Source organism: Podarcis cretensis (genome assembly GCF_951804945.1).
Source record: "Podarcis cretensis genome assembly, chromosome: 2".
Classification (NCBI taxonomy): Eukaryota; Metazoa; Chordata; class Lepidosauria; order Squamata; family Lacertidae; genus Podarcis; species Podarcis cretensis.
The window spans coordinates 85,104,334-85,131,949 of record NC_137171.1 but is presented as its reverse complement, the minus strand read 5'-3'; the positions used below and the strand labels follow the sequence as shown (position 1 = coordinate 85,131,949).

Below are 27,616 nucleotides of genomic sequence, written 5' to 3'. Positions count from 1 at the left end.
CAAGCCCTAGGCTCTGTGGTTTAGACCACAGTGCCACCCACACCCAGAGTCAGACCATTGTTCCAGCTGGCCCAGTATTGTCTGCACTAAGAGGCAGAAGCTCTCCAGGGTTTTAGGCAGGAACTCTTTCTCAGCTCTACCTGGAGACCTAGGGGTTACAACTCAGATGCTCTATGGCCCTCTCTCACAAATTCCACATGGTGGAGTAGCTGATTACAGGTGTGCTGCCTGTTCAGGATGCCAGCCGCTCCCCTCCATCCCCTGCTCCTGGTTATCCATGTCCCCCTCCACAATCAGTCAACATTCTATTATTCTATTATGAATTTATAAGCTGCCCTTTATCTGAAAATCACAGGGCAGTTAAAAACATAACAATGCAAAACAAGAACACAAAATACGTAATACATAATAAAACAAAAACAAACCAATAATGCCCCCTCCCACATTCTATGGCCACTGAGCATGCTCAGTCCTGATTAGGCTTCTGCAAACATTGGGATTCTCCCAAGCCTTCCAATACTTCCCCTTTGTGCCTAGGTGCTGCTGCTTTAGCTACATAAGCCATGGCACTCATGTGCCACACCCTGTAAACACCAGGAATTATACCTCCCCAATCCTAGATTGCCCTGTTCTAAAGGTTTTTGTGATGAATTCTGCATGCTGAGGTGTGCAGCAGGACATCTGTGAATCCTGTCTCTCCAATAGCAACTCCCCAAGCCTACAGGGCCTTCTTTGTGGCAGTCCCAAAGCTGTGAAACTCAATCCCTATAGAGTCTTTTGGACTTACACCATAAGTCTTTGGTTGTCCTCCCTGTAAATGGTGTTATTAGTTGTATTTGTTTTATGCTTTGATTGCTGTCATTTTATGGTTTGTTGAATATTCATTGTTTCATTATTGGATTTTGTTTTATGTCACCTGCTCTGGGACCTGAAGGGGGAGAGTAGGTAAGAAATACCAGAAATAACCTGCTCCAACTCTTAGCAATGTGATTCCACACAGCCCCACACAAAAAACTGCTTACAAACATTTCCCCATAGATTACTCTATGTATACTGGTACTTGCTGGGTACCAGATCTGTAGCACAGTTCAGAGGCTCACGTGGGTGTGGAGAGAGAGAGAGAGAGAGAGAGAGAGAGATAGAGAGAGAGACTAAGATTGGTAGGGTAGGGTGAGAAGACTGTGTCCAAATTTTTATTAGTATTTCCCCCTATCATTCTCTGACAAGCTCACTCAAGGTAACTAGCAAAGCAAAATACACATCATGCTGGCAAGGACTGATGAGAATTGTAGTCCAAGTCACCTGAAGGACACTAGGTTGAGGAACGCTGCTAGAAGCTATGAATCAAAAAGAAATCCAGCACACTCCTAAAAAACATAATAAATTGTTTAAAAAATATGTATATTTTAAAAGCATTTTTGCAACTAATTTCTAGCAGCAACCATAGTGACAACATTGACACAGGTCAGTTACCTTGCAGTAGGTGGAAGGTAGACGAATCTTTTCCTTTAGCATGCATATCTAGCATGTGAGCCCTTCCCCAAGCACCCCCAAAAGTTATCTGCACCCAGTTACTGTAGTTCGGTCAGGCTTCATTCAACTGGAAGATGCTCAAGAGCTTGACGAAACTAATGATTCTTAAGATGCCATTAACATATCTAATAAAGTTCTTGCCAAAGTGTTTTTGTGATTCCACACTCTCCCAGCATATGAAGAGCAGATGCTTTAGATGAGTCACAGCAACAACAGCCACAACTTGTCACTCCATTAGCAAACAGGCACAGTGGAGTCCAATAAGCTCCATGGCAGTATCATCAACACAATTAGTTCAAAGAGAGGATCAGAACAGAGGACTGCATGTTCTGCAATATTACAGAGGAACGATTTAAAAAAATGTATTAGAAACAGCAACACAGTGTAGTCAGGACTTTCAAAGGGTCCCTCCTGACTGGTGTTGTTGTTACTGCTGTTTGCAGGGTTGTATCCTGCATCGTGCCACTAAAACAATATTTGTGCATCAGTGGTGGATTTATCCTGGACTGTCCACACATCATTTCCCTTCATGAGTTGCTCCTGCACTGTCATTGCATCATTGTCTCTTGCCCTGCAGTGGGACAAAAGTGGGATAGCATCCAAATATTTGTAATATAAAAAGTTACAGGAATTCAGTGTGCGCTTGTTGGTCAACAGAGCATTTTGTCTGCCCTAGAACCTTTGCAGACACAAACAGTTCTGGAAAGCGGGATTCCATGGAACTGCCCTGATACTGTCACGAGCAAGAAATCACCACAACTACACAATAAAAAAAGACACCTGGAGGGTCTCTGTGTTCATTTCCTCTCTCACCTTCAAAGCTTATAGGCCACTATGGTAGAGTTGGAATAAAATCTTGCAACTGAAATACATGCACATTCTCTTCTTCCTGTTTACTATTACATCCTTTCCCTCTCTTATCTCCTCTATATTGAATTTTAGACTGTAAGCTCTTCAGGGCAGGGGTCCTTTTCTTTCTGGACTTTGCAAAGCATTTGGAGGGTGTTAAATAAACAAGCAATGCCTTAGGAGGCATTACGATAGATTGAGTAGGTGGGCTCATTCATTGCATTGCTCATAACAAGACATTCTGTAAACAGAACTCGTGAGTTGGCCACGGATATAGGTGGGGGCGGGCATGGAATCATCCAGTTAGAGCACTGACCCAAGTTTGGGGGAGATCCAGAGTTCGAATCCCACCTACCCACAAAGCCCCCTGGGTGACTTTGGGCCAATCACCATTGCTCAGCCAAAACTGCCCTGTGATCCTTGGATAAAGAGCAGTATAGGCATTTAATAAATAAACAATCTCCGAGGGTTGTTGTGAGGATACAACAGGGAGGGGGAGAGCTGTGTACCCCACCTCGAGCACCTTGGAGGAATTGTGGGATATAAATGTCCTCATAAAGAAATTGTGGGAATGTTCAGGGGTGCAGGAGAGGATATATTGTGAGATTATATCCTAATCCAACTTGTGCTAACAAGTTCCCAAAATATCAGCAGAGTTTATATACATTCCCCTTTAAGTTCGCAACGGTAATAATGTCTGCACAGGTTTGCTAGAACCACTATAATAATTACTCTGGTAATTTCCCCTTTTGTTCCCTCTTAAAATACAAGACACGACACAGTCTTTATAACAGTATAAAAGAGTTTACTCACGTTCTGTTCACAATGTGATCCCAGAAGGCAGACAGCTTAAAAAAGGTAAAATACACTCAGAATCTATCTTATAGGAAGATAGTACTGTCCTCTCTTGGCTGAGAGCCAAGAGGGCATGTTGCTCCTTCAGAAGATGAAGATGAGAGAGAGAGAGATGGCTGCCTGCCCTGTGCTTTTATCATTTACCTGCACAGGTGAGGCCACACCCACCTCTGGTCACATGCGGAGGAAGTCCGTCCCCAGGAAGTTTACCTGCTTGCTAGACAGACATCCCTCCCCATGTTCTAACATGTACACTCTAGGAATGTTGTCATTGACTGCTCCTGTGTTTACATCCCACAGAAATGACACAGAAATCATCATTTCGGGTGTGAAAAACAAAAGGGAAAATACCCCCCTCCTTACCCTATATTAATGGTGCCACTGCAGAGATGCAATTCTGAGACGTCTCTACAGACTACTCCTATGGATTGCAATACTGGAGGCAGCGCCTTGTCAATTGCATATTTGTACCAAGCTCGGTAGTTTTGAGCACTTAAATATATATATATGGTGACCGTACGTGACAGAAGAGACCTTGGAAGAGGTGCTAAGAGAGGGCTGGCAGGCTGGTCATCTTCAGCAAGCCATACAGGTACATCTCTGTGTCAGCATCCCACTCCTCCTGTTCCCAGGTTGAAGCCTGGCAATGAAAAGTGGCTCAAGTTTAAGCCCTGGGCTCTGTCACCTAAGCCAGCTTCCTCAATAGACTTGTGACAGGAAAAGCCCGGGGGTCATGAGCTGTTAACATGGCGCATAGGGAGGCATTGTATTGCAGGGACGGCACAGCGGGAGCATCTTTTCCGCTCCCCTCTCTATGCATGAGCTGCCAGCCCTGCAGAATGGCAGATAATTGCATCTGGTGTCTCCCGCAGCGCTGACATAACCTAGACTTCAAGGCAGAGCACACAACAAATGGGCCCTGTCTGCCGGGGAGACCCACAAGGGGGTTCGTGCTCCACTTGTCACGCTGGACGGCAGGCTGCAAGGGAGGCTCGTCTGGGGAGCATCAAGGCTGGCTCCCTGCCACCACCCACAATGCTTTGGATTGCAAAAGGCAGCGACATCCAATGAAAACCCCACCTGCGTTTCAGAGAGATGCACAGGCAGGTGTGTGGATTAATCCCATTTAGCATGCATATAGGGCTCCAGGCACTTTGCAGCCTCCCTATACAGTGGTACCTCGGGTTACATACGCTTCAGGTTACAGACTCTGCTAACCCAGAAATAGTACCTCGGGTTAAGAACTTTGCTTCAGGATGAGAACAGAAATCGTGCTCCAGTGGCGCGGCAGCAGCAGGAAGCCCCATTAGCTAAAGTGGTGCTTCAGGTTAAGAACAGTTTCAGGTTAAGAACAGACCTCCGGAACGAATTAAGTACTTAACCTGAGGTACCACTGTATAGGCCAATATTCGAGAGGGAATGTATTTGTTCAGAGACATCCCAAAAGTTATCACGTAGGGTATGTTATACGCATTACACAGATGCCAGGCTGGGAGGCTTGCCTAGGGCCACCTAGTGAGTTCATGGCTGATTGGGATTTGAGCGGCGGATTTTCTGTCTGACAGCTCAGGTTAGCCAGCACACTCCACTAACTTGCCCCCTGCAGAAGCTGCAAATGCATTTCCCACATTCTATCAATGCACCATTTTTTAAAAGCAGCCAGAGGCATTAGAGCTGGAAGGGAATGGGGATCTGAACACAGGCCGGACTGCCTTTCCTAAGAGAGGTCCTCTGCACCATGACGTCTTTAATGCATTAGCTCACATCATCCATGGGATTGCTAAACACCCTTGAAGAGGTGTCTGTAGAATAGTAAACTGATACAGAAAGCGGCCAGTGCTGCATGCTCCCTAGGAGGTTAGGGCTTTGTCAAAAGGCAGAGAAGATTCCCCCCCTGCGGCATCTCAGGCCAGGAAATGTTTCACCCGCTGAATGTTCACTTTATTGTGTGACTGTTAAAGATCTAAAAGAAGGTGCTAACCTCCTGAGGGATTCAGTGAAATGACCTAAATAGAGGACAGAAATAGGGGGAGCTGCCTTACACTAGGTAAGGTTATTAGATCCATGTAGCTCAGTATTGTTTGCTCTGTTGCCTGTTCATTTCAAGAGGACACAGCAGGGATTGAAGCTGAGGTCTTCTCCATGCAAAACATGTGCCATGCGGTCAAGTTGTGCTCCATCCCTTAAATGGGCCTTGCCCATTGTGGGGCTCTCCAGCTGTTCTGGACTACAATTCTGGTCAGACTCATGACCAAAGATAAGGGGATGATGGGGACTGTGGTCCAAAACATCTGGAGAAACCAGACTGGGTAAGGCTGCCCTAAAGCACTCAGGCCCTGAACTTGAAATCAAAAGCCGCTTTTGCATTCTGCCTGATATCCCACCTGCAGCTGCAGTAACGGCTGATGTTTCCAAAGAAGTCGGCTTTTCCTGCACCTCAGTTGCTACCTTCAAGACCTAATCCATTCCTACATCAGAAGTGGGAATAAGCTAGGCAGGACTCCGCTGCTGGAGTACGAATCCATTTCTGATGGACAACCAAGTCGTAGAATATTCGCACAGAGTGCTGGATTTGGCAGCTTTTTATTAACATTTTCTTCTTATTCTTTATTAAATTTTTATACTGCCCTTCATGTAAAGATCACATCCAAAGATCACAACATAAAAATACAAAACAAGAACACAAAATAATACATAACAAAAACAAAAACATACGCAAAAAACTCCGTCTCCCACAAATACGTTTAAACAGCCGTAAAATGTTAATCAGCCAAAGGCCTGATTAATTAAAGGCCTGATAGAGAAACATTTTCACCTGATGCCTAAATATATGTAACAAAGGCATCAGGTAAGCCTCCCTGGGGAGAGCATTCTGCAAACGGGGAGACACTGCAGAAAAGACCTGTTCTCGTGTTGCCACCCTCCAGACCTCTCAAGGAGGGGGCACATGAAAAAAGGCCTCAGATGATGCTCAGAGGGTCTGGGGCAGTTCATATGGGGAGAGGCGGTCCTTGGTCTGATCCAAGGCAGCACACATAGGATCAGTTTGTCATGTCTATTGACTCCAGAGTAAAGTGGGGTTAGGATCACAGCCTTCATCATGTCCATTGATTTCAATGGGCCTACTCTGAGCATGCCTAAGCACTAGATATGGCCCTACCTTTCCTCTTCTGGTGTTCATGGTTCAGAAACATCTCTGTAAGGGAACTTGGTGCAAGTCCCCCTGTAAATACTACTACTACTACTAATATATATTTATACCCCGCCCATCTGGCTGGGTTTCCCCAGCCACTCTGGGTGGCTCCCAACAGAATATTAAAAAATCAATAAAACATCAAACATTAAAAACTTCCCAAAACAGGGCTGCCTTCAGATGTCTTCTAAAAGTCAGATAGATGTTTGTTTCCTTGATATCTGACGGGAGGGTGTTCCACAGGGCAGGCGCCACTACCGAGAAGACCCTCTGCCTGGTTTCCAGTAACCTCACTTCTCGCAGTGAGGGAACCGCCAAAAGGCCCTTGGAGCTGGACCTCGGTGTCCAGGCTATATGATGGGGGTGGGGACGCTCCTTCAGGTATACTATCATGTTTGCAGGATTTGGTGGAAGCAGAAACAGCCAGCCATGGATACGGCCAGGGTAATAAGCAAGGGTGCTTCCATCAAGGCCCCCCAAAGCACCCCAGTCCCCCACACTTTGAAGCTGCTCTAATTGGGAACCAATATTCCAGGAAGGAAACAGTGTTGTAAAAGAGAGAGAGAGAAACGCCCTCCTTCTGCTGACCCGAAGAGCAGCCAGCTGGTGGCACCCCCTCCATGTACGGCTCAGGTCTGATTGTCTTCTTCTCCCTTGGCAGCCACAGAGCCCAGACACAAGCACTTTGATTCCTCCCGTTCCTGTTTGAAGTGAACAGCTCAGGAAGATTTAAGGATGGAAATAGCTCTTCCTTCCCCTTCTTCTTCTTTTGTCCTTTAAAGAGTGAGATTTCCTTTGGCAGCCCTGGAAAATTCCAGAGGAAGCCTCAGGTGCACCAACAACCCCTGGAGCTCTGGAGATAAGACAGAGCTGGTGGAAGGGGGGTGGGAATGTGTGGAGGGAGGAAAGAGGAATAAGAGAGCAAATAGAGGCACCGGTGCAATAACACAGGAACTAATCTTCTCGATGGCGGAGTCAGAGATGTAGGGGGTGTGGAGCACAGGGGGCTTTCATTTCTCTTTTGAATCATCCCTTTTTAAGCCTCATGTGGAACCAAAGCAGGAAATTCTGCTGTGCATCCTCATGCCTTGAGAAAGACATTTCCCCACCCCCACCTACTCCTCTGCCTCAGGGAAAGAAATACAGTTAAGTAATTCTAAATCTGGACTTCATGGTCTTGGGGTTGCTAATGCTTTGGGGCCTGTAGGTGCACTTACAAACTGGAGGGTCTGCCTTCGACATCTCAGATGCTTCTTCTATTCTCGTGATTGTGCTGTTATAAAATTTTAGGATGCGCACACATAGCAGACACACACTCCACAGTAAATCCAGTCCTTCACCCTTCAAAACTGAGGAAATATTCCCTGAGATAATTACACTTTATTTTAGCGCATAGAACAATCCACATCTTGTCTCTTCTAATGACTCTAAATATTTCCTCCTCAGCCACGAAGCCTAACCAGCCTCACAGGGTTGTTGTGAGGATAAAACATGTATACATGTACAGTGGTACCTCAGGTTACAGACGCTTCAGGTTACAGACTCCGCTAACCCAGAAATAGTACCTCGGGTTAAGAACTTTGCTTCAGGATGAGAACAGAAATCACGTGGCGGCAGCGGGAGGCCCCATTAGCTAAAGTGGTACCTCAGGTTAAGAACGGTTTCAGGTTAAGAATGGACCTCCAGAACTAATTAAGTTCTTAACCCAAGGTACCACTGTAACAATAAACAAACTACCAATTCATTTAAAAGAATAGACATATGGCCTGTGACCAGATTATATCATACCTATATGCTACTCCTCCTGTAGGCACCTCAGACTGACATACAGGGGGATTCCCCTGCAGATTCCCAACAGGGATTTACCAGATTGAGATGTATTCAAACGCTTACAACGTAACAACAGCACCACACACCCAAGCACCATCCAATTGCTCTGTGGGCAGATCATCCGTTCCACTGTGGGAGAGATGCACAACTTCCCTGTTTGGATATTACACCAGAAGAAGGACAAAAACAAACACAAGTAATTCTGTTTTTCAATGTGGCATCCAAAGATCCACTTCCTGGTTCTCGCCTTCCAAAGAACAAAGAGAAACACTTTCCCTGGGCCTCACGTTGCACCTCACCCGCTGCTCCTCCATGCTGACCCCTGACCCCACACATGGCCTTTATACCATCTCGCTTGTTCCCAGAGGCCCAGCCACCTCTTCTTCCCGCCCCTTTCTGGAGCCGCCTGTTCCTGCCCTTTGCCCTTTGTGGAACAGACAGCTGCAGTGCCCACTCCCACCGCTCACATCTGGGCCAGGCAGCACCTTATCGATAGCAAACATTGATTTGCCCCAGCAGGTCACAGTGAGTCAGGGATCACTGCTGCTGCTGCACAAGGATAGTTTTGGGTTATGGCCGTGGGTTTAAAGGAAGGATGGAAACAACCGAAAGATGCTCGGTGGACCTGGGTAAACTTTCCATATAGAAGTTCCTGCTTTCAAACCCTGGCACTGACAGCTTAGGGACACTAGGAGGATGGGCTGGAGAAGTCACCTGCCCAAGACTCTGGAAAGGGGCTGACAGGCAGAGAGTAAGCAGGACAGCACTAGATGGACCATTAGGCTGACAGGGGGGCTGCTGATGCCTCTGATGCAGCAAAACAGAGAAGAAAAAAGCCTTCCCCACACAGAGCATGGCATTACTCATTATGCAAAGCAAGCTGCAGAGCAGAAACAGCCTTCCTGAGAGGAGGCAAGGCAGAACGGCCATCTCAAGCAGCAAGGTTGGGAGGCAATCAACCTTTTAGTGTGCCATCACCTACTCTCTGGAACCCATGAATATTAGACACCATCTGGTCCTTTAATTAATCATTTCCTGGTGGCCCTTTAATTACCGTATTTTTCACTCTATAAGACGCACCAGACCACAAGACGCACCTAGTTTTTGGAGGAGGAAAACAAGAAGAAAAAAAATCTGAATCTCAGAAGCCAGAACAGCAAGAGGAATCGCTGCGCAGTGAAAGCAGCAATCCCTCTTGCTGTTCTGGCTTCTGGGATAGCTGCGCAGCCTGCATTCACTCCATAAGATGCACATACATTTCCCCTTACTTTTTAGGAGGGAAAAAGGGAGTCTTATAGAGCAAAAAATACGGTAGTTGTTTCCTTCTTGTAGCCCAAGCAACCTTACTATTTATATATTGTCATAACTGTGCAATTGTGATGATGATGATGATGGGAAGAGGAGGAGGAGGAGGAAGAAGAAGAAGAAGAAGAAGAAGAAGAAGAAGAAGAAGAAGAAGAAGAAGAAGAAGAATGGGACTGCTTAGGCTTTGAGTAGGAAGCAACTAATTAAATGGCCAGTTGTGCCTGGAAGTTGCCCACAATGATTTATTAAAGATTCAGTAGCAAAGAGAAGTCACAGTTGCATTTTGCCATTCTATATGGGCCCTGTGGTTGTCTTTAAAGTGCCATGTCACACAACTCAACCATAGCACTGAGCTGCCATTGGATGCCCTGATGGATGAACTTTATAGAAAGCAACCTTGCTTCTCAGCCTCTCTGTGGCTTTTCAAGGTATCCCCCTGGACTGGCTTCATAGAATGGGAACTGAGGGAAGGAACTGTGTTACAGTGGTTCCGGCCCTTCCTGTGGGACTGAGTCCAGACAGGAGCATTGGGAGAACGATTTCTGCTTCCTTGGTTGTTCTATCCCCAGGACTACTGAATATTTCTATGAAGCTGCTGGCAGTGGTCATTAGGAGTCTTGGGGCAAGGGACCATCAGTATACTGATGACACTGAGCTCTATTTCTCCATAGCATCTGTCTCAGGAGAGGCTGTGTGAGTCATGGACCAGTGTTTGGATGCAGTGGTGGATGAAAGAAGATAAGCTGAGCTTGAATCCTGGCAAGACTGTGGCACTGTGCGTGAGTGGTTCCTTTGGCAGAGAAACTGGTCAACTCCCTGCCCTGGATGGGGCTGCACCCCCTCTGAAGGAGCAGGTACACAGTTTGGGGGTGCTTCTGGACCCAGCTCAGTCACTGGAGGCCCAGGTAGTCTCGGTGGGTAGAAGCATCTTTTACCACCTGCGATTTCTGCAATAGCCACAGCATTCCTGGACTGGGAAGGCTTGCCTGCAGCAGTTCACTGTGCTATTTTGAATGCCCGCTTAGAACATTTTTATTTAGGCTTTCCTATCCAGACACATAAAAAGGGACGCAGGTGGCACTGTGGTATAAACCACAGAGCCTAGGGCTTGCCGATCAGGAGGTCGGCAGTTTGAATCCCCACGACGGGGTGAGCTCCCATTGCTCAGTCCAGGCTCCTCCAACCTAGCAGTTTGAAAGCACATCAAAGTGCAAGTAGATAAATAGGTACCGCTCTGGCAGGAAGGTAAACGGCGTTTCTGTGCACTGCTCTGGTTCACCAGAAACGGCTTAGTCATGCTGGCCACATGACCTGGAAGCTGTACGCTGGCTCCCTCGGGCAATAAAGCGAGATCAGCGCCGCAACCCCAGAGTCGGTCATGACTAGACTTAACGGTCCAGGGTCCCTTTACCTTTACCTTATCCAGACACATTGAAGCTACGTATGTTTTATTTCTTTTTAACTGCTGCAGGTGTTATCCATCTTTTGAACATTTCTAAATGCCTGCTTTCTATCTATAATTTTAATACTTTATCTTTTTGTAAACTGCTTAGAGCTTTGGTTGTTTGTTTTACAACCAAGCAGTCTATAGATAGTCTTAAATATATAAATAAAAATAAATGGAAGGGCAACAGAGAGAATACTGGATTGTAGGGATTCAATGGCGATGTCATCTGGCTCTTCTGTAAGAAGTAAACGAACAAATTAAACCCACCTAGGAGAAAATGGCTTGGAAAGCAATGCATATCAGCACTCATCGAATATCTTGTAAAGTGGGAAGGAGAACAGCATTTACCACACATTCAGTTCTGGACAGAGATCTCTAGGATTAAGGGAGCGGTCAATTCTTCTGACCAATTCATTCCCCGCATAGCTCCGAGCACATAGTAAGCTGGCAATCTCGCAAGCTTTCTTGGGAACAATGCGCCATCATGAAACACTTTGTGCAAGCAAGGTGGTCTTGTGGGCAGAACAGGTGCATGTGCACATGCAGAAGCACACATGCAAATGCATGCTACGAGGGTTATTTTTAGGGGCTGTGTTACGTTGCGAGTAGCGCTTGCAGTGCAATCCTGACTGGTAGCTCCGGCCTCTTGCCCAGACTCACAATCTGTTCGACATTAAAGGGAAGCAGATGGTTAAGAGGAGGACCCCCCTCCCCCCTCCCCACCTTTCAATCGACACACAAAGGCAGCCCAAAGCCTGCTGGAAGCGCCAACCCCCCCAGGAGTAATTTTAATCAGAGAGCCTCAGCCATTCTCGACAAACGCAGGCCCTGGCAACTGATGAAGAGCCAGAGGCTGGTGAATATTCATGTTCCTCTCCCACAGGGAGCTTCCTCAACATGTAGTTGCAGGCGCACGAAGGCAGGCACAGCAAGTGGTGGCATGGACAGGTCACAGTGGCTTTCGCCAAACATTTATGTGCATCTAGAGTGGGGTTATGGTTGCAGAGAGCTAAGCGGAATGTTCCTCTGCTCCTGGAATATTACAGGAGTGAGCCCAGGCAGCACTTGGTAGCAAAGGGAGCATCCACACTTATGCTTGTCCCCTGCCTAGAAATCACAGGTCCGAGCACTTTCCTGCTTGTCCCATGTTCTCCAGGCATGGGTCTGAGCATTTATGTTTGCCCTTTCCCTTTAGCGTTAAATCAGAGCTAATGTCAATCTGGCGAAAACCCAATTGACGTTTGCTGATTCAGCAGTAAGCAGGGCCTTCCCCAGGGGAAAGTGGCTGGGCAAGCAGAAGTGCGGATGAGCCCAGGGGTGAAACTAGGCTTTATTTCATCTGGGTCAAAGACTCAGTGTGGCACTGCCAGCACGCACATTTGTGTACACACACATCTTGACGCATTTGACTGTGCCTGCAGCTTATAAGCTTCAGCTTGGTAGGAACTGGCTGCAAATTAACTCTGGGAGGTGTCTTCCCTTCTCCCCTCCCCTCTCCCAATTAACCTCTGTCTCCAGGGTCTGTCCCTGTGACATCACCAGGGGCCACCCCTTGGTCTCAGGTTTGGATCCTGAAATCTCAGGGTCAGGGATGCTGCTGATCTGTTAACCCTATTTCCCATTTCCTGTTTTGCTGGCCATCTTAGAAGTGGTTTTCAGAAGATACTCTGTGAACCTTTTGGGCTAAAGGGTGGGCTATTAATGCCTTGGAGGCTTCACCCAGGGCAAAAAACCCCCACCCCAGCTAGCACCCCCTGTAGCCACCCCTTGTAGCCATGGCACTGGATGAGCCAGTGGATCCATGGCACTGGATGATACAAATGGGGAAAGGGATCAATGCTCAGCTGCTTTGATCAGTTCCCCCAGGAAGGAAGCTCCTCTTCGTCTCCTTACAAAACATACACAGGGCACATGCTAAATGCGGGTGGATGCTCACATGCATCACTGCATGGTCCATTGACGCTCTCCCTTAAGAGACAACAAGAGTGATTACATTTTCTCAGCCTAGCCTAGAACAGAATAATAATAATATATAATAATAATTTATTATTTCTACGATGCCCATTTGGCTAGGTCTCCTCAGCCACTCTGGACGACTTCCAACAGAAGGTTAAAAATACATTAAAACATCAGTTATTAAAAACTTCCCTAAACAGGGCTGCCTTCAGATGTCTTGTAAATGTCAGATAGTTGTTTATTTCTTTGACATCTGATGGGAGGGCGTTCCACAGGGCGGGTGCTACTACCACTACCACAGAAGTCAACAACTCAGTTGCATTCAGTGAAATGGCTGCTGATGCAAAATGGGAAGGCTGAAACCGGACGTCATTCAAATCTATGATAAGTCTGAACCCACTCAATTAAATTCTCCAGTCCGTTGTTTCTAGAGGAAGTTGGGCTTTTTCACACAAGAACTCTGCCCAATCTAAAATCCACACTTGGAATAAAAATTCAGCTGTGTTCATAGCTGTAGGGTGGCCAGATTGACTAAAAGGTAAAGGTAAAGGAACCTCTGACAATTAAGTCCAGCCGCAAACAACTCTGGGGTTGCGGCGCTCATCTCGCTTTACAGGCTGAGGGAGCTGGTACTTGTTCGCTTCCACAGACAGTTTTTCCGGGTCATGTGGCCAGAATGACTAAGTCACTTCTGGTGAAACCAGAGCAGCGCATGGAAATGCTGTTTACCTTCCCGCCGGAGCTGTACCTATTTATCTACTTGCACTTTGATGTGCTTTTGAACTGCTAGGTTGGCAGGAGCTGGGACTGAGCAACGGGAGCTCACCCTGTCACAGGGATTTGAACCGTGACCTTTCAATAGGCAAGCCCAAGCGGCCCAGTGGTTTAACCCACAGTGCCACCCGCGTTCAGATGGACTACTACACCCTTAATAGTTGTGCGGAGGAGGGGTTTGGGGCAGGGGTAACTTGTGGTTCAGCACTAGCAACTCAATAGTGGAAGACCTTCAAAGTATCTAGAAAATCAAATCAGGAAGGTTGAACCCCAACTGGTCCCAGTCCTAGGTAGGGCTGGACCACCTGGTATATGACCCTCTTAGTGCAACATGAGAAGATAGTCCAAAGACTTCTAGGAATAGCCTCTCACCTCGCATGCCTGCCCATCTTGCAATCTGCTGTTTGGCCTGGCAGAGGAGATAACTGCACACCATTTCTGATCTGGCAGGTGCCACCCCTGGCACAAATAATACTTTTGTGCTGGGAAAGGCACTTGATATGTGAGGATTGGAGCAAGAGCTGGGGTTGCTTTTTTGGCTTCGCCGTGATATTTCCTGCGCAAATGTTTGTCGGGGGTGTTTAATGCTAGGCCACTTTGACACCATCCCTGCCAGTTGGCGCCTATGAAATGAAGCGACACATTTGCGCATACATGTATATAGATAGATATGTGGGATCTATGCACCACCGGTCAAATCATACACCTGATTATGCACATGAGCACTTTCAGGAGCAGCTAAAAGGAGGAAAGCAACTGGGAAATGGGGCTGATCTTGTCCTAACATTTGCACTAGCTGGTTCCCTTTTCATGCCGTTCACATGCTACAGTGACTGGTAAAGGAGATTGGTCTTGGCTCGACGGCATTTCTATTTTTCAACACACACTGAGTGCTGGGAAACGATGCCTCTTGGCGGATCGGTTTACCCAGGGCAATTGGACTACACACAAAAGAGCACTCTAGCCTTGACAAAAGGATGCTGTGGCCATGAATTTGTGTCCAAGTGGATGGAACTAATTGGTCCCTAATGCGGGACCATCCATATTGGCTTTTGAGTATGGAAGCACTCCAGGGGACAGTTAACGGTGTGTGGTTATAACTGTGCAATGTTTTAGCCCTACATCAGAATAATTTCAGCAGGATGTGCTCCCCCCACCCCAACCCCATCCCCACCAGGACTAAGTGCTTTTCCTCTTCCATATACAGCATTAAATCCAAGTCGCAGCAGTAGTGACAGCAACAAGAATATGGGATTCCAGACTGCCACTGTTTTCAAGAAAAGGTTTAGATTTGTACAATTTAAACTGATTAAAGCACTCTAGCACTGGTGCAACAAATCCACTTTAAAAACAACAACAGGCAACCTAGCAGACTTCTTGTGGTTAGGAAAGTGCACTGGAAATGAATGAATGATTAATGGGAAAACACATAAACACCCTGCAAGCAAGTCGCGATGGATGCTCCCCAAAGACTGGACTAACTTTTGTTTAAGTTTTGTGCAAGCAAATCAGGATGGATTCTGTATAAGGAGTTCGCCTGGAGGCACCCATAATTGCCCAGGCAGGCACGAAGGATATCACTCACAGAGACCAATGATTTTCAGGTCATAAAAGAAGGAAAATGACTCATCTTTCAAGTCTGTATGTTTTCATGGGATTTTTTGCGGACTAAACTCACAATCCTAAACACATGTACCAGGATGTCAACTAACCAAATTTAATTGGCATATACCTCTGGGTTAAAATGCTTCCGTTTGCTCATTGCTCCATGAAAGAAAGAGAGAGTTTGGGGAGAGTTTTGGATTTGATATCCCACTTTATCACTACCCTAAGGAGTCTCAAAGCGGCTAACGTTCTCCTTTCCCTTCCTCCCCCACAACAAACACTCTGTGAGGTGAGTGGGGCTGAGAGACTTCAAAGAAGTGTGACTGGCCCAAGGTCACCCAGCAGCTGCATGTGGAGGAGCGGAGACGCGAACCCGGTTCCCCAGATTACGAGACTACCGCTCTTAACCACTACACCACATTGGCTCTCAGGAAAGAGAATGAAAAAGAGGAATGGCAAAAACAAAAGCTGCTTGTTTTTGAAGCAAATGCTTCTTTGCTTGGTTCCCCCCCCCCCTTGTTATTTTCTTCTGCAAGGCATCCACAGCTCTTTAAAGTTCCTGGTGATTGTTTGGGGGAATTAAGCGATTTTGCAAATCAGGTCAAATTTGGCTTTCACGATGCATTATTACTAATTTAATTAAAGTGCCTCTTGCCTTGGAAACTTTAAATGCGGAGATTAAAACACACAATCCTGCTACTACACAATCCTGACACTACAAAACTGTTAATTAACAGCTAACCTAAATATATGCAGCTTGCATGACACCCTGAAAATGACTAGCCTGGAGCTCTGGCAGACCTACAAGGGAGCAAATCCCAAAGATGGGACCCCTCCAGAGAAACATCTGGCACAAAACAGAGGGTGAACTCAGCTCCAGGGTAATTTGATTGACTACAGTGGAGAAACACACATGAAGCTTTTCAAGTTGAAGTCTTGACAGCAAGCGCATTCCGGGGGCTCTAGATGGTCATGACATCTTGAGAATTCCAGATCTTCAAAGACGTTCCACGATGTGAATTTCAGTCATCTCCTCACTCTGATACCTGTTTTTAACCACCTCAGGAAAAATCAAGTTGCAGAGGATGGCATGTAGACTTCCGACAGTCCTTGTTGTTCCATCTGCAGTCCATAGGATCATTGTCAGTGGTCCTAAGTGACTTCATCCCAGTTTGCATGAAGAAATGATGGAAAGCTGCATGCAACCCGCTGTGGTTTTACAACGCCAGTCAAATAATTGACTGACAGCCTAATTTCAGAAGTCGGTTGGAAGGCCTGTGTGGAGCTTAGCCCTTAGGGTTCCCATGCCAGATTTCCTCCTTGCTGAATCTCAAGCCCCAAGCATCTGAGGATCTTCATATTTCACACTGCAATTGTGCTTGCCAGTGTTATTATACCAGTGGCTGCTGTGGTATACATGGAAAACATTAGTGCACATCTCTGAATTCTAGTGTGTTTGCCAGGGAACCATGACTAGGTCCATGCCTCCCAGACACATACCCACTGGGTGTCTGGAGATGTGCAATGTCTTCCCTGTGTTGACTGCTGCAGACAGCAGTGCAAAACTGGTGCAACCATGAAACCCACGATTGCTGCATTAAAGGTGAAGCAACCAACCTGCCCCCCCCCCCATGAAGAGTAAGAACTTTGACGCAGCTGTGCCTGGTAGGGGTGCTGGATTTATTTGGAAGCCAGCATTGCTGCTGGAAGGGGGGGCAACACCAAAGGGGTGTTTCATGAGCAGAGCACCTAATCCCCAACAATTGGTGCATGCAAAAATGGGTCACCTTGTGTCATTGGGACATCAGATGATGGGAAGGGGTTGGCCCCATCCACCTGTCTCACTTGGCCCACGGAGCGTGCGTGGAGAAAAGGATCCAGTCAGATCTCTGAACGAGGGGCTACAAAGAAGGAGAAAGGAACTGCATACAGAGTAGGGCTTTTTCTTTTCTTTTCTGTGACTGTCTCATCTTCCTTATAATATCAGGCTTTGCCCTTGGTCTGTTAGAAGGGGTTCCCACCACTTGGGAATGTAAAAAAGTAAAGAACTTCTGGGAAATGATATTTAATGAGATGAAAAATATGTTGAAATATACATTCTTAAAAAAACCAGAAGCATTTTTACTTGGTATTATAGGTCAGGACATTAATCGGCAAGATGTTAAATTGTTTTTATATGCAACAACTGAGGCAAGAGTACTGTTAGCCCAGAAATGGAAACAAGAAGAAAATCTGATGAAAGACAAATGGCAGACGAAATTAATGGACTATGCAGAATTGGACAAAATGACAGGAAGGATTCGAAACCTGCAGGACCAGAGATTTACAGAAGATTGGAAGAGTATATGAATTATTTGAAGACCAACTGTAATCAACAAATTATGCTAGTAGGACTACAAGACGTTTTGTAAGGAGAAATATACGAAGTGTTACAAAGTAGAAAAAGATAGAGATATTGGTTATGAGTTTGAAATGTAATAAGGAAGATAAGAAATGCATACTGAGAGATTAGATTGGAAAATTTTCAGACAGGATTGATGGAAGTCAAAAATTTGAATAAGATGTAAAAGTATGTTTAATTACTGTTGAAAATGATATGTTTTTTTTAAAAAAACTACTAAAAAATATATATTAAAAAAAGAAGAAGAGCTTCCCACCACCAGGCTGGTTAGGCAGCTTTGTATCTCCAGAATTAATTTTTCTAAGCAGCAGCAGCAGCAGCAGCAGCAGCAGCAGCAGCAGACATCCGCTTGCGCTTCCTGTCTCTACGGAACAAGCTCCCGCCTCGGCACTAGCTGTTTTGACATGAGGCCTTTCACAGAAATAATTGAAGAATCTGGGAGGAATCCTGCCCTCCCACTTCCAAGGAAACTCCGTTAGCTGATTCATACTCACTTCCCTTTGGGAAGAATCATTTTGATCATAGTAATGTAAAGTTTTAGTCAAGCCTATTAGTATGATGCAGCTCATTCTCTCTATTTATCAATAGCTTTATTAAGTCTGTTCCTAAAGGGATGGCGTTGGCTTACACCTCTCATTTTAATTCTTCGCATGAACAGGATTAAACCCACTCATGACAGCATCTTCTGATCTAGCATCAGTAGCTAGGATAGTACAGTATACACATTCACCCTGTAATCAGGCAAGCTTAAAGCTATAATTTTAGTATCATTTATATACCATGCTGACTCTACGAAGTGTTTTACACTTTTAGCACATGGGGGATCTGTGCATGGGTGCTCAACCACATTGCGATGCTCCTCTGGGCCTTCCTGAATTGTTGGGATGTGTCTTTTGAGCTGGGTGGCGATGCACACTCTTTTCCCACGGTGGCTCTCTGCTGTGTGAGACCATCTCCATGCATCCACAGCAACAGCAGAACCAGCGAGAGCTCCAAAAATGGTGGCACTGAATCAGTTGCTGTTGAGATATGAACCTGGCTTTGTAGCTCTCACAGTCATTGGACGCCATTGGCACCATCAGCAAGAGTGTCTTTTAAAAAGGAGATTGCAGGCACTGGGGCACCTAATCTGGATCAGGACCCTGGCATGGAGGGTGGGGACACTTTCCCACCATTTTGGCCCCAATCCATATCAAGATTTACACACTTACAACTTACTTTTTTAAAAAAGGATTTCGCAGAATTAATAATTTGTCCAGCCTGGCCCTCAGTTAAATGTTTCATCTATTGGAAGTTGCTGAGTTCATGGGATGAGAAGGAATGAAAGCTAATAATAATAATAATAATAATAATAATAATAATAATAATAATGCAATATTATTGTCAAATGCCTTGGTACTCATATGTTTTGGCACCTGAATGCCGCAAAACCAGAAGTGAGTGCTCTGGTTTGCGAACATTCTTTGGAACCTGAACATCCGACAGGGCTTCCGCGGCTTCTGATTGGCTGTAGGAAGCTCTTGCAGCCAATTGGAAGCCACGCCTTGGTTTTCAAATATTTTCGGAAGTCAAATGGACTTCCAGAACAGATTCTGTTCGAGAACCAAGTTACAACTGTAATAATAACAACAGTTGCTGATCTTCTGAAATAAATGTGTGCTCCATGATACAGACTGAGGCTTGCCATCTTAATTTCTGCGTGGGCCCTGTGTGTTATTAAGCAAAGTAGTAAGTCTGGGGTTTCCATCCATTAAGATCCTTTTTCGTAAATTGCTCCCTCCTCTTCCCTAGACATGACTAATTGTGCATTGATTCCAGCCACCAGCTCTGGCACTTCTTTCCACTGGATCAACTTGGCATGGGAGGTACTCCAGAAACAATAGATTCTTTTTTTAAAAAAGAAAAGAAAAAACACAACAAAAATAAAATCCAGGGGTTGCAAGAAGTGCTTGAACAAAATGGCCTGAGCATCCTCAGCCACCACCAGAGCCAACAAAAGGCGCAGTGCTCCCCCCCTCCGATCCCCGTACACCTCTCCCCCACCTCCTCGCCTGCCCCCAGGGAGGGCTCCTTTGCCTAATTCCCTTTCCATGCTTCTCCTCGCCTGCATGAGCTTAGCCTTTTCTCTCCTCATTTCCACACTGGAAGCTGGGGAAATGACAACACCGTCCTTTCGAGAGAGCCTTGTTGTTCTAAGGCAGTTTAATGTGACACCCGAAAATGTGATTTCTCCCTGCCTTTGTGCGGGGTTAAGTGTGTTAGGGAGGCAGAGCCAGCGTCAGCAGCGCACCCTGGCAGAAGCATGAAAAGGTCAGCTTAGCTCTCCAGTAATCAGCGCCCAATGCCTGCCTGTGTGCCTGAATACGATATCGCCCTGCCCTGCAGTTACAATTAACCCCTGAAGAACCCCAATCTAGCAATGAGCCCCAGCAGAACACATCGCCTGCACCCCCCATCCTTTTGAAGGAAACAAGGGCTGCCTTTTCCGAGCCCACTCCCTAAATTAGTCGGGGGGTGGGGTTATAGGAGAGAGCTAGATGATAGCTAAGGATGTGGGGAAAGTCATGAATAATGTAAGTCTCCCTAGACACAGCTGGGTAACTAAGCCTGTGAGCCACTGATACATACAACCTCCTTCCTCTGTCTCTCCCCACTCCCCATAAACAGGGGCCTCCTCCCACACCCATTTGCACAAGTCACAGTTGGGTTATTTGGCATAATTAGGCTCCATTTTCAAGCACACCTATTGCTAGCAACAGAAGGAAGGGGATGGCCTTACGGAAAGAGAGAAAGATTGGAGCAGCTCAAGCAATCTATGTCCTATTCCTGGCCGTAACGTAGATTTTCCTTGATGGCCTTTGGCTATTGGTGTAATTCCTCTCCTATGACTGCTTCTCACTAATAAAATTAAAATAACATCTCCTTACAGTGCAGGGGAAGTTTTCTAGAGACACATTTGTTTTTTATATGTCTAGACCTGACCTACCAAAGTGCCATCTATGGTATTACACTCAGGCACAAAACTAGTTTATGCCAGTACAGCAAATGGGCCTTTGAAAAATGGACCCGGCAAAATCGATAATGATAAAGGTAACATTAAAAAGGAGTAGGATTAATACCCCAAGCCCATGTTTAGTAGGAGGGCAGGGAGGACAAAGAAGGGACTGGAGCCAAGACAGACATGCTGACATGTTAACATGACCAATTAAGTGAATTAAATGAAAAAGAGCAGTTTTGATGAAATCTGACCATCAGGCCAAATCCTGATGAAGATGAGTGAGTTGTGGCTTGGGCAAAGCCTGTTAAGACTCCAAATGGCACTGGGAACAATTTTCCATCTTACAGCAAGGGGGGGACTGATGTTTTCAGTGCCTAGGTCTGAGGCAGCATCTAAGAGCCAGCTGGAGTAATATCAGTTTGGCCATGGGGGATCAACTTGTTTTTAAGAGAAAACTCCAAAGCATTCAATTATGTGTACCTGAGCCGCGAGAGAGAGGGAGTCAAGACCTTGAGAAAGGCAGCTGATCCATAGGCTTAGAGATGCATTTAATGGACATGTCTAGCATGGGATTCTTAAAAGAAGAGGCGCTGGGGTTGAATATATGACCAGATGTCATGTCTTCTGTCCCAGAAGCCTTTAACTCTCAAAGCCAGATGTGCAAAGGCTGTTATTGGGCAAGGGAAAGACAGCCCGATTAAGCACAGAGCCACTCTCTTCATTACTACTTCCTCTTTTAAGGCTGAGCCCTGACATCCTAGACAATTCCGAGGCTAACTTCTAATTGGCATTCAAACAAAAAAACAACAACAACTAATGGGTTGGCACTTTCTTTTCTTCTTCTTTTTGCATTTTGCTAGCAAGGCAGCTTGCAAAAGTAACTCCACCTTGCCATGGTTTGCAGGTGGGAAAGCTGAGGTCTGGGAGATGGGAGACTTGTTGGCATATACTTGAGGGTAATAAGCCAGCATTGCCATCACGGTATCCCTAAGCCAATTTAGAAGGAACTCCCTGCAGCATGGCAACAAGAGTAGATCTTTCCATGCCATTCAGTTCTTTGCTGGGAAGGCCAGAATGACAGATAGTCATGGACAGTTGCCCCAAATCTCAGAACAAAATCCTCCCCCCCCCATCTGCAGCCAAGGTACTTTTTGGTGCTGAGTATGCTAAACCACTGTGCCGGAAACCCACAAGCCCTGTGGAAACTGTGGTAGTCATCATGCTGCTTCCAGCTAGTCCAGGCTAGTCCAATGGAAGGCTGGGAGATTTAAAATCAACAGAGGAGCATGGTCTGAACAAAACAGCAACCGTGCCTCAGAAATCCTGCACTGGGTGGTATCTTTTTCTCTGGGCAACCCTTAGCCTGCTCCCTCCCTCTTTCCCATCCAATTCCAATTAAGTTCCACAGCTGTGGGGAAAGCTCCTAGGAAAGCAAAGCTCTCCAGGCTACATCACTTGTTGCAACCAAACCCAGACGCAGATTCTCCTCTTGCAAAGGCCTTGCTGGAACACACTCTACATTTAGTGAGCTGTTTCCAGCACTGAACAAAAGAAAGCCAAGAAAAGAGCCGGGAAGCCACTCCAGCCGTTACCCCCTTTTTTAATCCTCCACGCAACAAGCAGGTTTGTCTCAGCCCATTTGCATCCGTTCTCCCTTCCTTTGTGTGCACTTTATCTAATTTAGATTGTAAACTCTTCAGGGCAGGAACCTGGCTCTGCCTAATAAATTATGAAATGAGTCTGCCACGAGATAATAGCGAGCAATCAAATCTTGCCTTTTTGGTAGCCCACTGAGCTATTACGCCCTAAAGGAAGCAGGGGGAAAATAAATAAAAGATCCACCAGCATAATTACCATCAAAGTCTCTCCCCATCCCCCTTATCCTCCACCCCCGGCATAATGGTCCAGTACTGAGAGTCTGACGCCGTTTAACACGGCTAAAAGGCTGGCCCAGTTGTCATAAGTCAAGGAAATGCAACCTTTCCACAGTCACCAAAAGCTCTGAAACTGTTTCAGTGTATCTGAAGAAGTGTGCATGCACACGAAAGCTCATACCAAGTACTAACCTAGTTGGTCTTTAAGGTGCTACTGGAAGAACATTTTTTTATTTTGTTTTGCCTTTACCTGTGACGGTCACCAGCATGGAGGCCACCAAAGGACGATTGTTGTCCAGCTTGCGACTCAGCCGGAGTTCCCCACTAGTCTGGTTGACAATCAACAAGTGCAGCTCATTTCCTCGTTCAAAGGTGTAGAACAGTCTGTCAGATGCATCTGGGTCATACGCAGGGATCTTCCCTATAACCCCAGAAGGGAAGGTGTTGGATTTGTTGGAGACGTAGTTGTTAAAGAGAATCTGGAAGTTTTTAAGGATGGGGCTGTTATCATTCTGGTCAATGAGCTTGATGTGGACTGTGGCTCTGCTGACTAGGGGGGCAGAGGTGGCCTGGACTACAATTACATACTCTGCCTTGCTCTCATAGTCCAGGTCAATCAGGGCTGTGAGCTCACCCGAAAATATGTCCATCTGGAAAATTTCAGGGATGTTGCCTTCCACAATCTGATACATGATCTGTGCATTGGGCCCTTCATCTGGATCAACAGCTGTAATCTGAGCCACCACAGAGCCCACAATGCTATTTTCCTTCACTAAAACCTCAAACTCTTCAGCTGGGAAGACAGGAGCATTGTCATTCACATCTTGCACAGTAACTTGAATATGGACAGGTGTCCTCTGGGGAGGGATGCCTCTGTCCACGGCATAGGCAGTGAGTTCGTAGACTGGGATGCTCTCCCGGTCTAGTCTGCGGACAGTGCGGATAATCCCAGACGTGGGTTCTATTGTGAAATCTCCATCCCCATCATCCCCATTCTGGAAGGTGTACTGCACTCGTCCGTTGGCATGGGCATCCCGGTCCGTGGCAGAGATCTGGAGCACGCTGGTGAAGGGAGGGCTGTCTTCCGAGATGATGCCTTGGTAGTGAGCGCTAACAAACTGAGGGGCATTGTCATTGACATCGTTCACCATGATTTCTACGTAGGTGGTGTCTGCTTTCTGAGGGATGCCATTATCTTTGGCTGTAATGGCCAGGGTGTAGGTCACTTGGTCCTCGTAATCCAACTGCGCTTGTAACGTGATGGCGCCAGTGTCTGCATCTATGCGAAACTGAGGAATGTTGTCTTCCAAGTAGTAGGTAATCCTGGCATTTTCCCCTACATCATCATCAGTGGCACTGATCACCACCACAGTGCTGCCGACAGGGCGGTCCTCATTAACACTTACTGAGTAATGGGCGCTCTGGAACACTGGCCTATGGGTGTTGGCATCAGTGATGTTGATATGGACATGACAAGTGTCATGCAAAGTCCGGTCCGAGGCTGTCACTGTCAGCACAAAGCGCCTCTCCTGCTTGTAATCCAGGGGCAAAGAGAGGGTGATTAGTCCCACTCCTGCCTGGGTACTGATGGCAAAACGGTTCCGGGTGTTCCCACCTGTTACCTGATAGCTGATGGCACTGTTCACATCCCGGTCAATTGCCGTGACACTCAGAACACTGGTCCCCACGGAAGCATCTTCGTTGAGACGGATAAAATATTCTTTCTGGGTAAATTCAGGCCGATTGTCATTTACATCCATTACAGTGATGGTGACACTAGCAGAGGCAGACAACGCTGGAGAGCCGTGATCCCGGGCCTCTACTCCAAAGAAGTAGTGCTCCACCGTTTCTCGATCCAAGGGGCCGCTCACAGTAATCCACCCAGTGGCACTGTTCACCACAAAGGGGGTGTCAGATGAGACCCCAGTGAGTTTGTACTCCAGGCGAGAGTTCTCTCCATAATCTGCATCCACAGCCTGGATGTGGATCACCGAGTGGCCAAAAGGGGCATTTTCTAACACTGATATTTGAAAAGGGGTGCTGACAAAGATGGGAGCATGATCATTGATGTCCACTACTTGGATGCTGATCATGCCTGTGTTGTTGGACAGAGGAGGCCGCCCTGCATCCTGGGCACGTATCCTCAGTGCATATTCCCGCTCAACCTCAAAATCCAAAGGAGCCACTACCTGTATTTCCCCAGTCACACTGTCAATGGAAAACTGGCCCCTGCTGTTCCCACTGATGATGTTATAATGAACTAAAGCATTATTGTCTTTGTCCAAGTCAGTGGCAGTAACTCTCAAAATTTCCGAGTGGGGTCTGATATCCTCTCTTACCTGGACTATGTACCGCTTCTCACTGAACTGTGGGACATTGTCATTCTCGTCAAGGACTGTGATATAGACTCTAACTGTGGCCGAACGAGGGCCAGGCTCCTTACCTTGATCATTTGCCTCCACCACTAAAGAATATTTCTCCATTTTCTCCCTGTCCACTTGCCCACTGGTGGTGATCAGCCCTGACCGGGAGTCTATTTCAAAGACAGAGTGAGCTGCTTGCTCATTTACAAAACGATATCTGATGTTGGCATTGGGTGGGGAGTCCACATCTGTGGCCCTCAGCTGTAAGATAGGGTAGCCCTCTTCAACATTTTCTCGGATGGTCTCTCTGTACTCACTCTGCTCAAATACTGGATTGTGGTCATTCCTGTCTGCCACTGTAATGGCAACCATGGTGGTGGCAGAAAGACGGGGAGCCCCGTGATCCACCGCAGTCACTCGAAAGTAGTGCAGGTCCATATTTTCTCTGTCCAAAACTTCAGTGGTGGTGATGAGGCCATTTTGGGAATCGATACTAAACAACTCCAGGGACCTGCTGTTCATCAGGGCATCCATGGAATAGAGCAGGCGCCCACCTTCACCTGAATCGGGGTCTTGGGCTGCCATAGTGATCACAGGGGTCCCGGGAGGCTGGTTTTCGGCCACTTGGACCTGGTAATTATACTGAGGGAAGAGCGGGTGGCGATTGGCTGCTCTCCGAGTCCTTAGCAAAGGCAGCAATGCCCCGTCTCTCCTCCGTTTCTTGGCACACGAGGAATGGGTTAGCTCATTCTGCATAGTTGGGTGAGTAGGTTTTAGCGGCAGGTAGGGAAAGAAGTCTGGAGTGGAGGGACTCCTAAAACCCACGCCGAAACAAAGAGTTTGTAAACAGCCTTTGGTGGAGTCGAGAGGGTGGAAGAGAAGGCAGAGCTCCGGCTTCCTCCGTTCTCCGTCTGGGTGGGCGCCCAGCGAGACGCCGGGAGCTGTCCTGCGCGGTGGTGGTGCTGAAACAGCTCCTGCCCAGCCTCTCCCTCCCCAAGGCTGGAGGCAGCATTGCTCCTGGCCGGCTCCGCAGCACTCGCCGCCTTCACAGCGACGGGAAGCCCCCGGGTGCCCCGCTTGCCCCGCGCGGAGCTGGAGACAGGTCAGCAAGGCGAGCCACCCGCAGAAGGGCGAGCGGGAAAAAGAAGGGAGGCGCATTCTCGAGAGCCAAAGGGGCTTCGCCAGCGTCGCGGCTCCTCTCGTCGCTCTTGTGTCGGATCTCAGCAGCCCACGCGGGTCCGTGTCGTTCCACACGCGGGGAAATCTTTGCCCGCAGAGGCGCACTCGCCGGCTCCGGGTGTGGAGACCCGGTGCGCGCAGGCGGGATTGGGATGGGGCCGCCCGGCTAGTCTCTCTATAAGCTCCATTGTCCGGCTTTCCGACGCCGGGCTTGCAAAGGCTGGAGAAGGTGCCCGCCTGCTCCCAGTCCGCTCCGAGCCTGGCTCGCTGGAGAAGGCATTCCCGGGTAGTCCGGTGGCACCACCACGCCGGGCGTGGGGGATCCGGAAGAAGTGCGGAAGCGTTTATAATCCACAAGCAGCGGGAGCAGCTGCCCCACGCCCCCGGGGCGCTCGCTGGACGCCGGCTCCTCTTCTTATCCGGCGGTGGGGTCACGTAGCCAGCCCAGGAGGCACCACCGGCCCCCGGCGGGGGCTGAGAGAAGGTGCCGTCGCAGCCCCAGCCGCCCCCTCGGGCACTGGCTACGGAGGAGGCTCCCCACCGTCCCCCGACGAGAGCGCAGCAGCGCAGCTCGCAGCTCGGCCCTCCCGGCGCAGCCAAGCGGGCGCAGCCCAAGCCCCCTCTGTCCGACGGCTCCCCCAGGCTGAGGGGAAACAAAGGGAGGAGAAGGAGCAGCAGCAGCCCCAGCCGGCGGCACTGGCGAGGACGGCGGCGGCGGCGGCTTGGTAGTCCCGGCTGCTGCTGCTGCCGCCGTTCAGCCATGGTCCCTCGGCCCCTTCCCCGCCCCCCTGCCCGGGCCTGGCGCTACTCCGGCCCCGCCTCGCCTCTGGCTCTGCCCCCTTCTCCGCCTGCGCCGCCGCCGCCACCACCATCTATCTAGAAGCGGCGGCGGCTCCTGCCTTCCCTGCGGGCCTGGCTGCTCCGCGGCGGCGGCGGCAGCATCGCCTCCTCCCGCAGCCCCAACATGGCTCCCGGCTGCCCCGATGGTCCGCTCCGCCCTCCCTCCCACTCCCTGCCGTGGTAGCGCCCACCCGTCTGGCGTAGGCGGCTGAAGCCACCGCCTCCGCCATCTTCGCTGTGGGCAGGTGGCATCGGAAGGGAAGGGGCTGGAGGAGGAAGAGGAGGAGGAGGGGTCGTCTGGCTGAGGCTGGCGGAAGGTCTCGTCGGGGCTGGAAGGGGGCGTGCCCGCCGCGACGCCGGGCTTGGCTAAGCGCTCCGAGGGCGCCGAGAGCTGTCCGACGTGCTGATCTAGAGCTATGCTTTGGGCTGCTTAGGAAATAGGTGGGATCTCCGCTGGAGTCGTTTGGGGAGAATTAGATGGGGTAGAACGCGCCATCAAGGCGCTAGTGTAGAGGCAAGGAATGGATTGTTTTGAGAACTCGATCTCATTGCTTTGGCCCTAGGGGCATATGTTCAAAGTTCTCACAATGCAAGGTTATCCTGTAGCGCAATCT

General features: G+C 48.0%; 1 protein-coding gene across 1 annotated transcript in view; it reads right to left on the bottom strand.

Moving 5' to 3' along the window:
- Positions 1-26,952, bottom strand: part of CELSR3 (cadherin EGF LAG seven-pass G-type receptor 3) — a 94,907-nt gene extending 67,955 nt beyond the window's left edge. The window contains exon 1 of the mRNA XM_079966984.1: positions 22,871-26,952. Within this exon, the coding sequence (XP_079823110.1) occupies positions 22,871-26,924 (4,054 nt within the window). The 5' untranslated portion in view covers positions 26,925-26,952. The remainder of the gene's footprint in view (positions 1-22,870) is intronic.
- Positions 26,953-27,616: the final 664 nt, after the last annotated feature.